General features: G+C 45.6%; 1 protein-coding gene across 1 annotated transcript; it reads left to right on the top strand.

Annotated features, from left to right (window-relative positions):
- Positions 1-2718: 2718 nt before the first annotated feature.
- LOC126471240 (fibril-forming collagen alpha chain-like) lies at positions 2719-10798 on the top strand. The gene is made up of 5 exons (XM_050099360.1): positions 2719-2750; positions 8803-8948; positions 9001-9904; positions 10152-10225; positions 10278-10798. The coding sequence occupies exons 1-5, from the start codon at positions 2719-2721 to the stop codon at positions 10796-10798; spliced, it is 1677 nt and encodes a 558-aa protein (XP_049955317.1).
- Positions 10799-11228: the final 430 nt, after the last annotated feature.

Raw genomic sequence — 11228 nt, forward strand, 5'->3', positions numbered from 1 at the left:
AAAACGCAAATTTGGGAAAAAAGCAAATATGGGAAAACGCAAATATGGGAAAACGCAGATATGGGAAAACGTAAATATGGGACAAGAAAACTTGTGGCTCAACTTGACAACAGGCAAGAATCGGTTGGTAGGACAGTCTGCATCAAGGGTTCGCAAAATGTGGGAAAGTCGGAAATGTGGGAAAGACGCAAATGTGGGAAAGACGCAAATGTGGGAAAGACGCAAATGTGGGAAAGACGATAATGTGGGAAAGACGCTAATGTGGGAAAGACGCAAATGTGGGAAAGACGCAAATGTGGGAAAGTCGCAAATGTGGGATAGACGCAAATGTGGGAAAGACGCAAATGTAGGAAAGACGCAAATGTGGGAAAGACGCAAATAGAAACGCAAATATGGGAAAACCGAAAATATGGGAAAAATTCAAACGTGTGAAAAACGCAAATATGGGAAAAACGCAAATATGGGAAAACGCAAATATGGGAAAACTCAAATATGGGAAAAACGCAAATGTGTGAAAAACGGAAATGTAGTTAAAACACAAATATGGGAGTAACGTAAGTATGATATAAACGCAAATGTGGGAAAAACGCAAATTTGGGAAATACGCAAATGTGGGATAAACGCAAATGTGGGAAAACCGCAAATATGTGAAAACCGGAGATGTAGTTAAAACACAAATATGGGAGAAACGCAAGTATGATAAAAACGCAAATATGTGAAAAACGCAAATATGGGAAAACGCAAATATGGGAAAACGCAAATATGGGAAAACGCAAATATGGCACAAGAAAACTTGTGGCTCAATTTGACAACAGGCAAGATTCGGTTGGTAGGACAGTCTGCATCAAGGGTTCGCTAAATGTAGGAAAGTCACAAATATGGGAAAGACGCAAATGTGGGAAAGATGCAAATGTGGGAATGACGCACATGTGGGAAAGACGCAAATGTGGGAGAGGCGCATAGGTGGGAGAGACGCAACTGTGGGAGAGACGCAACTGTGGGAGAGACGCAACTGTGGGAGAGACGCAACTGTGGGAGAGACACAACTGTGGGAGAGACGCAACTGTGGGAGAGACGCAACTGTGGGAGAGACGTAAATGTGCGACAGCCGCAAATGTGGGAGAGACGCAAATGTGGGAGAGACGCAAATGTGGGAGAGACGCAAATGTGGGAGAGATGCAAATATGAGAGAGACGCAAATATGGGAGAGACGCAAACATGGGAGAGACGCAAATATGGGAGAGACGCAAATATGGGAGAGACGCAAATATGGGAGAGACGCAAATATGGGAGAGACGCAAATATGGGAGAGACGCAAATATGGGAGAGACGCAATTATGGGACAGACGCAATTATGGGACAGACGCAATTATGGGACAGACGCAATTATGGGACAGACGCAATTATGGGAGAGTCGCAAATATGGGAGAAACACGAATATGGGAGAAATGGGAATATGGGAGAAACGCGAATAAGCGAGAAACGCGAATATGGGAGAATCGCGAATGTGGGAGAAACGCGAATGTGGAAGAAACGCAAATGTGGGAGAAACGCAAATGTGGGAGAAACGCAAATGTGGGAGAAACGCAAATGCGGGAGAAACGCAAATGCAGGAAAGACGCAAATGCGGGAAAGACGCAAATGGGGGAAAGACGCAAATGCGGGAAAGACGCAAATGTGGGAAAGACGCAAATGTGGGAAAGACGCAAATGTGGGAAAGACGCAAATGTGGGAAAAATTCAATTGTGGGAAAAACGCAAATATGGGAAAAACGCAAATATGGGAAAAACGCAAATATGGGAAAATGCAAATATGGGAAAAACGCAAATATGGGAAAAACGCAAATATGGGAAAAACGCTAATTTAGGAAAAACGGAAATTTAGTTAAAATTCAGATATGGGAAAAACGCAAATATGATAAAAACGCAAATGTGGGAAAAACGCAAATATGCCAAAAACAAAAATATGGGAAAACGAAATTATGGGAAAAACGCAAATATGGGAAATACGCAAATATGGGAAAACGCAAATATGGGACAAGAAAACTTGTGGCTCAACTTGACAACAGGCAAGAATCGGTTGGTAGGACAGTCTGCATCAAGGGTTCGCAAAATGTGGGAAAGACGCAAATATGGGAAAGATGCTAATGTGGGAAAGACGCAAATGTGGGAAAGACGCAAATGTGGGAGACACGCAAATTTGGGAAAGATGCAAATGTGGGAAAGATGCAAATGTGGGAAAGACGAAAATAAAAACGCAAATATGGGAAAAACGCAAATATAGGAAAATTGCAAATGTGGGAAAAACGCAAATGTGGGGAAAACGTAAATGTGGGAAAAACGCAAATGTGGGAAAAACGTAAATATGGGAAAAACGCAATTATGGGAAAACGTAAATATGGGGAAAACGCAAATATGGGGAAAACGCAAATATGAAGAAATCGAAAATATGGGAAAAACGCAAATGTGGGGAAAACGTAAATGTGGGAAAAACGCAAATGTGGGAAAAACGTAAATAAGGGGAAAAACGCTATTATGGAAAAACGTAAATATGGGGAAAACGCAATTATGGGGAAAACGCAATTATGGGGAACACGCAATTATGGGGAAAACGCAATTATTGGGAAAACGCAATTATGGGAAAACGCAATTATGGGGAAAACGCAATATGGGGAAAACGCAGTTATGGGGAAAACGCAGTTATGGGGAAAACGCAGTTATGGGGAAAACGCAGTTATGGGGAAAATGCAGGTATGGGGAAAACGCAGTTATGGGGAAAACGCAAATGTGGGGAAAACGCAAATGTGGGGAAAACGCAAATATGGGGAAAACGCAAATATGGGGAAACGCAAATATGGGGAAACGCAAATATGGGGAAACGCAAATATGGGGAAACGCAAATATGGGGAAACGCAAATATGGGGAAACGCAAATATGGGGAAACGCAAATATGGGGAAACGCAAATATGGGGAAACGCAAATATGGGGAAACGCAAATATGGGGAAACGCAAATATGGGGAAACGCAAATATGGGGAAACGCAAATATGGGGAAACGCAAATATGGGGAAACGCAAATACAGGAAACCGCAAATATGGGACAAGAAAACTTGTGGCTCAATTAGACAACAGGCATGAATCTGTTGGTAGGACAGTCTGCATTAAGGGTTCGCAAAATGTGCGAAAGACACAAATGTGGGAAAGATGCAAATGTGGGAAAGATGCAAATGTGGACAAGACACAAATGTGGTCAAGACACAAATGTGGTCAAGACGCAAATGTGGGCAAGACACAAATGTGGGAAAGACGCAAATGTGGGAAAAACGCAACTGTGGGAAAGACGCAAATGTGGGAAACACGCAAATGTGGGAAAGTCGCAAATGTGGGAATGACGCAATAGTGGGAAAGACGCAAATGTGGGAAAGACGCAAATGTAGGAAAGACGTAAATGTGGGAAAGACGTAAATGTGGGAAAGACGTAAATGTGGGAAACACGCAAATGTGGGAAAGACACAAATGTGGGAAAAACGCTAATATGGGAAAAACGCAAATATGATAGAAACGCAAATATGGGAAAACGCAGATATGGGAAAAAAGCAAATATAGGAAAAAAACAAAATTGGGAAAAAAGCAAATATGGGGAACACGCAAATATGGGGAAAACGCAAATATGGGGAAAACGCAAATATGGGGAAAACGCAAATATGGGGAAAACGCAAATATGGGGAAAACGCAAATATGGGGAAAACGCAAATATGGGGAAAACGCAAATATGGGGAAAACGCAAATATGGGGAAAACGCAAATATGGGGAAAACGCAAATATGGGGAAAACGCAAATATGGGGAAAACGCAAATATGGGAAGACGCAAATATGGGAAAACGCAAAGATGGGAAAACGCAAATATGGGAAAAGGCAAATATGGGAAAAGGCAAATATGGGAAAACGCAAATATGGGAAAACGAAAATATGGGAAAACGCAAATGTAGGAAAACGCAAATGTGGGAAAACGCAAATGTGGCAAAACGCAAATGTGGGAAAACGCAAATGTGGGAAAACGCAAATGTGGGAAAACGCAAATGTGGAAAAACGCAAATGTGGGAAAACGCAAATGTGGGAAAACGCAAATTTGGGAAAACGCAAATTTGGGAAAACGCAAATATGGGAAAACGCAAATATGGGAAAACGCAAATATGGGAAACGCAAAGATGGGAATACGCAAATATGGGAAAACGCAAATATAATAAAACGCAAATATGAGAAAACGCAAATATGGGAAAACGCAAATATGGGAAAACGCAAATATGCGACAAGAAAACTTGTGGCTCAACGTGACAGCAGGCAAGAATCGGTTGGTAGGACAGTCTGCATCAAGGGTTCGCAAAATGTGGGAAAATCACAAATATGGGAAAGACGCAAATGTGGGAAAGACGCAAATGTGGGAAAGACGCAAATGTGGGAAAGACGCAAATTTGGGAAAGACGCAAATTTGGGAAAGACGCAAATTTGGGAAAGACGCAAATTTGGGAGAGACGCAGATGAGGGAGAGACGCAAATGTGGGAGAGACGCAAATGTGGGAGAGTCGCAAATGTGGGAGAGTCGCAAATGTGGGAGAGACGCAAATGTGGGAGCGACGCAAATGTGGGAAAGACACAAATGTGGGAGAGACGCAAATGTGGGAGAGACGCTAATGTGGGAGAGACGCAAATGTGGGAGAGACGCAAATGTGGGAGAGACGCAAATGTGGGAGAGACGCAAATGTGGGAGAGACGCAAATGTGGGAGAGACGCAAATGTGGGAGAGACGCAATTATGGGAGAGACGTAATTATGGGAGAGACGCAATTATAGGAGAGACGCAATTATGGGAGAGACGCAATTATGGGAGAGACCCAATTATTAGAGAGACGCAATTATGGGAGAGACGCAAATATTGGAGAGATGCAATTATGGGAGAGACGCAAATATGGGAGAGACGCAATTAAAGGAGAGACGCAATTGTGGGAGAGACGCAATTGTGGGAGAGACGCAATTGTGGGAGAGACGCAATTGTGGGAGAGACACAATTGTGGGAGAGACGCAATTGTGGGAGAGACGCAATTGTGGGAGAGATGCAATTGTGGGAGAGACGCAATTGTGGGAGAGACGCAATTGTGGGAGAGACGCAATTGTGGGAGAGACGCAATTGTGGGAGAGACGCAATTGTGGTAGAGACGCAATTGTGGGAGAGACGCAATTATGGGAGAGACGCAATTATGGGAGAGACGCAAATATGGGAGAGACGCAAATATGGGTGAGACGCAAATATGGGAGAGACGCAAATATGGGAGAGACGCGAATATGGGAGAGACGCGAATGTGGGAGAGACGCGAATGTGGGAGAGACGGGAATGTGGGAGAAACGCGAATGTGGGAGAAACGCGAATGTGGGAGAAACGCGAATGCGGGAGAAACGCGAATGCGGGAGAAACGCAAATGCGGGAAAGACGCAAATACGGGAAGGACGCAAATGCGGGAAAAACGCAAATGCGGGAAAGACGCAAATGCGGGAAAGACGCAAATGCGGGAAAGACGCAAATGCGGGAAAGACGCAAGTGCGGGAGAGACGCAAGTGCGGGAAGGACGCAAGTGCGGGAAGGACGCAAGTGCGGGAAGGACGCAAGTGCGGGAAAGACGCAAGTGCGGGAAAGACTTAAGTGCGGGAAAGACGCAGGTGCGGGAAAGACGCAAATGCGGGACAGACTCAATTGGTGGGACAGTCTGCATCAAGGGTTCGCAAAATGTGGGAAAGACGCAAATGTGGGAAAGACGCAAATGTGGGAATGACGCAAATGTGGGAATGACGCAAATGTGGGAATGACGCAAATGTGGGAACGACGCAAATGTGGGAACGACGCAAATGTGGGAAAGACGCAAATGTGGGAAAGACGCAAATGTGGGAAAGACGCAAATGTGGGAAAGACGCAAATGTGGGAAAGACGCAAATGTGGGAAAGACGCAAATGTGGGAAAACGCAAATATGGGAAAAACGGAAATATAGTTAAAACACAAATATTGGATAAACGCAAATATGATAGAAACGCAAATATGAGAAAACGCAAATATTGGAAAAAATCAAATATGTGAAAAAAGCAAATATGGGAAAAACGCAGATAGGGGAAAAACGCAAATATGTGAAAAACGGAAATGTAGTTAAAACACAAATATGGGAAAAACCCAAATATGATAAAAACGCAAATGTGGGAAAAACGCAAATATGGGAAAAACGCAAATATGGGGAAAACGCAAATATGGGGAAAACGCAAAAATGGGGAAAACGCAAAAATGGGGAAAACGCAAATATGGGGAAACGCAAATATGGGATAACGCAAATATGGGAAAAACGCAAATATGGGAAAAACGCAAATATGGGAAAAACGCAAATATGGGAAAAACGCAAATATGGGAAAAACGGAAATATGGGAAAAACGCAAATATGGGAAAATCGGAAATGTAGTTAAAACGCAATTATGATAAAAACGCAAATATAGGAAAAACGCAAATATGGGAAAAACGCAAATATGGGAAAAACGCAAATATGGGAAAAACGCAAATATGGGAAAAACGCAAATATGGGAAAAACGCAAATATGGGAAAACGCAAATACGGGACAAGAAAACTTGTGGCTCAACTTGACAACAGGAAGGAATCGGTTGGTAGGACAGTCTGCATCAAGGGTTCACAAAATGTGGGTGAGACGCAAATGTGGGAGGGACGCAAATGTGGGAGGGTCGCAAATGTGGGAGAGACGCAAATGTGGGAGAGACGCAAATGTGGGAGAGATGCAAATGTGGGAGAGACGCAAATGTGGGAGAGACGCAAATGTGGGAGAGACGAAAATGTGGGAGAGACGAAAATGTGGGAGAGACGAAAATGTGAGAGGGACGCAAATGTGGGAGGGACGCAAATGTGGGACAGACGCAAATGTGGGACAGACGCAAATGTGGGACAGACGCAAATGTGGGACAGACGCAAATGTCGGACAGACGCAAATGTCGGACAGACGCAAATGTCGGACAGACGCAAATGTCGGACAGACGCAAATGTCGGACAGACGCAAATGTCGGACAGACACAAATGTGGGACAGACGCAAATATGGGACAGACGCAAATGTGGGACAGACGCAAATGTGAGACAGACGCAAATGTGGGACAGACGCATATGTGGGAAAGACGCAAGTGTGGGAAAGACCAAATGTGGGAAATACGCAAATGTGGGAAAGACGCAAATATGGGAAAGACGCAAATATGGGAAAGACGCAAATATGGGAAAAACAATGGGAAAAACGCAAATATGGGGAAAAACGCAAATATGGGAAAAAGCCAAATGTGCGAAAAAGCCAACTGTGCGAAAAAGCTAATTGTGCGAAAAAGCTAATTGTGCGAAAAAGGCAATTGTGCGAAAAAGGCAATTGTGCGAAAAAGGCAATTGTGCGAAAAAGGCAATTGTGCGAAAAAGGCAATTGTGCGAAAAAGGCAATTGTGCAAAAAAGGCAATTGTGAGGAAAAGGCAATTGTGAGGAAAAGGCAATTGTGAGGAAAAGGCAATTGTGAGGAAAAGGCAATTGTGAGGAAAAGGCAATTGTGCGGAAACAGCAATTGTGCGGAAAGAGCAATTGTGCGAAAAGAGCAATTGTGCGAGAAAGGCAATTGTGCGAAAAAGGCAATTGTGCGAAAAAGGCAACTGTGCGAAAAGGGCAACTGTGCAAAAAAGGCAACTGTGCGAAAAAGGCAACTGTTCGAAAAAGGCAAATGTGGGGAAAAGGCAAATGTGGGGAAAAGGCCATTGTGGGGAAAAGGCCAATGTGGGGAAAAAGGCGAATGTGGGAAAAAGGCGAATGTGGGAAAAATGCGGATGTGGAAAAATGGCAAATGTGGGAAAAAGGCGAATGTGGGAAAAAGGCGAATGTGGGAAAAAGGCGAATGTGGGAAAAAAGCGAATGTGGAGAAAAGGCGAATGTGGGGAAAATGCGAATGTGGGGAAAAAGGCGAATGTGGGAGAACCGCGGATGTGGGAGAACCGCGGATGTGGGAGAACCGCGGATGTGGGAGAACCGTGGATGTGGGAGAGCCGCGAATGTGGGAGAACCGCGAATGTGGGAGAACCGCGAATTTGGGAGAAACGCGAATATGGGAGAAACGGGAATATGGGAGAAACGCGAATATGGGTGAAACGCGAATATGGGAGAAACGCGAATATGGGAGAAACGCGAATATGGGATAAACGCGAATATGGGAGAAACGCAAATATGGGAGAAACGCAAATATGGGAGAAACGCAAATATGGGAGAATCGCAAATATGGGAGAAACGCAAATATGGGAGAAACGCAAATATGGGAGAAACGCAAATATGGGAGAAACGCAAATATGGGAGAAACACAAATATGGGAGAAACGCAAATATGGGAGAAACGCAAATATGGGAAAAACGCAAATATGAAAAAAATGCAAATATGTGAATAACGCAAGTATGTGAAAAACGGAAGTGTGGTTAAAACACAAATATGGGAAAAACGCAAATATAATAAAAACGCAAATATGGAAAAAAGCAAATATGTGAAAAACGGAAATGTGGTTAAAACACAAATATGGGAAGAATGCAATTATAATAAAAACGCAAAAATCGGAAAAACGCAAATATGGGACAAGAGAAAGTTGTGGCACAACTTGACAACAGGCAAGAATCGGTTGGTAGGACTGTCTTAAGCATCATCAAGGGTTCGCAAAATGTGGGAAAAACGCATGTGTGAGGAAAATGTGGGGAAAGAGGCGAATGTGGGGAAAAAGGCGAATGTGGGGAAAGAGGCGAATGTGGGGAAAGAGGCGAATGTGGGGAAAGAGGCGAATGTGGGGAAAGAGGCGAATGTGGGGAAAGAGGCGAATGTGGGGAAAGAGGCGAATGTGGGGAAAGAGGCGAATGACGGGAAAGAGGCGAATGACGGGAAAGAGGCGAATGTGGGGAAAGAGGCGAATGTGGGGAAAGAGGCGAATGTGGGGAAAGAGGCGAATGTGGGGAAAGAGGCGAATGTGGGGATAGAGGCGAATGTGGGGAAAGAGGCGAATGTGGGGAAAGAGGCGAATGTGGGGAAAGAGGCGAATGTGGGGAAAGAGGCGAATGTGGGGAAAGTGGCGAATGTGGGGATAGAGGCGAATGTGGGGATAGAGGCGAATGTGGGGATAGAGGCATATGTGGGGAAAGAGGCCATTGTGGGGAAAGAGGCCATTATGGGGAAGGAGGCCATTGTGGGGAAGGAGGCCATTGTGGGGAAGGAGGCCATTGTGGGGAAAGAGGCCGTTGTGGGGAAAGAGGCCATTGTGGGGAAAGAGGCCATTGTGGGGAAAGAGGCCATTGTGGGGAAAGAGGCCATTGTGGGGAAAGAGGCCATTGTGGGGAAAGAGGCCATAGTGGGGAAAGAGGCCATAGTGGGGAAAGAGGCCATAGTGGGGAAAGAGGCCATAGTGGGGAAAGAGGCCATTGTGGGGAAAGAGGCCATTGTGGGGAAAGAGGCCATTGTGGGGAAAGAGGCCATTGTGGGGAAGGAGGCCATTGTGGGGAAAGAGGCCGTTGTGGGGAAAGAGGCCATTGTGGGGAAAGAGGCCATTGTGGGGAAAGAGGCCATTGTGGGGAAAGAGGCCATTGTGGGGAAAGAGGCCATTGTGGGGAAAGAGGCCATTGTGGGGAAAGAGGCCATAGTGGGGAAAGAGGCCATAGTGGGGAAAGAGGCCATAGTGGGGAAAGAGGCCATTGTGGGGAAAGAGGCCATTGTGGGGAAAGAGGCCATTGTGGGGAAAGAGGCCATTGTGGGGAAAGAGGCCATTGTGGGGAAAGAGGCCATTGTGGGGAAAGAGGCCATTGTGGGGAAAGAGGCGTATGTGGGGAAGAGGCGAATGTGGGGAAAGAGGCGAATGTGGGGAAAGAGGCCATTGTGGGGAAAGAGGCCATTGTGGGGAAGGAGGCCATTGTGGGGAAGGAGGCCATTGTGGGGAAGGAGGCCATTGTGGGGAAGGAGGCCATTGTGGGGAAGGAGGCCATTGTGGGGAAGGAGGCCATTGTGGGGAAGGAGGCCATTGTGGGGAAAGAGGCCATTGTGGGGAAAGAGGCCATTGTGGGGAAAGAAGCCATAGTGGGGAAAGAGGCCATAGTGGGGAAAGAGGCCATTGTGGGGAAAGAGGCCATTGTGGGGAAAGAGGCCATTGTGGGGAAAGAGGCCATTGTGGGGAAAGAGGCCATTGTGGGGAAAGAGGCCATTGTGGGGAAAGAGGCGAATGTGGGGAAAGAGGCGAATGTGGGGAAAGAGGCGAATGTGGGGAAAGAGGCGAATGTGGGGAAAGAGGCGAATGTGGGGAAAGAGGCGAATGTGGGGAAAGAGGCGAATGTGGGGAAAGAGGCGAATGTTGGGAAAGAGGCGAATGTGGGGAAAGAGGCGAATGTGGGGAAAGAGGCGAATGTGGGGAAAGAGGCGAATGTGGGGAAAGAGGCGAATGTGGCAAGGAGGCAAATGTGGCAAAGAGGCGAATGTGGCAAAGAGGCGAATGTGGCAAAGAGGCGAATGTGCCAAAGAGGCGAATGTGGCAAAGAGGCGAATGTGGCAAAGAGGCGAATGTGGCAAAGAGGCGAATGTGGCAAAGAGGCGAATGTGGCAAAGAGGCGAATGTGGCAAAGAGGCGAATGTGCCAAAGAGGCGAATGTGGCAAAGAGGCGAATGTGGCAAAAAGGCAAATGTGGGAAAAAGGCAAATGTGGCAAAAAGGCAAATGTGGTAAAGAGGGAAATGTGGCAAAGAGGCAAATGTGGCAAAGAGGCAAATGTGGCAAAGAGGCAAATGTGGCAAAGAGGCAAATGTGGCAAAGAGGCAAATGTGGCAAAGAGGCAAATGTGGCAAAAAGGCAAATGTGGCAAAAAGGCAAATGTGGCAAAAAGGCAAATGTGGCAAAAAGTCAAATGTGGCAAAAAGGCAAATGTGGCAAAAAGGCAAGTATTGCAAAAAGGCAAGTATTGCAAAAAGGCAAGTATTGCAAAAAGGCAAGTATTGCAAAAAGGCAAGTATTGCAAAAAGGCAAGTATGGCAAAAAGGCAAGTGTGGCAAAAAGGCAAGTATGGCAAAAAGTCAAGTATGGCAAAAAGGCAAGTATGGCAAAAAGGCAAGTATGGCAAAAAGGCAAGTATGGCAAAAAGGCAAGTATGACAAAAAGG

This window comes from Schistocerca serialis, chromosome 3 (assembly GCF_023864345.2).
Source record: "Schistocerca serialis cubense isolate TAMUIC-IGC-003099 chromosome 3, iqSchSeri2.2, whole genome shotgun sequence".
Taxonomy (NCBI): domain Eukaryota; kingdom Metazoa; phylum Arthropoda; class Insecta; order Orthoptera; family Acrididae; genus Schistocerca; species Schistocerca serialis.

Coding starts and splice junctions, on each gene's coding strand:
- LOC126471240 (XM_050099360.1), top strand. CDS start 2,719: ATGGGGAAAACGCAGTTATGGGGAAAATGCAG. Junction 8,949..9,000: donor AGGCGAATGTGGGGAAAGAG/GCGAATGACGGG, acceptor ATGTGGGGAAAG/AGGCGAATGTGGGGAAAGAG. Junction 10,226..10,277: donor AGGCCATTGTGGGGAAAGAG/GCCATTGTGGGG, acceptor TTGTGGGGAAAG/AGGCCATTGTGGGGAAAGAG.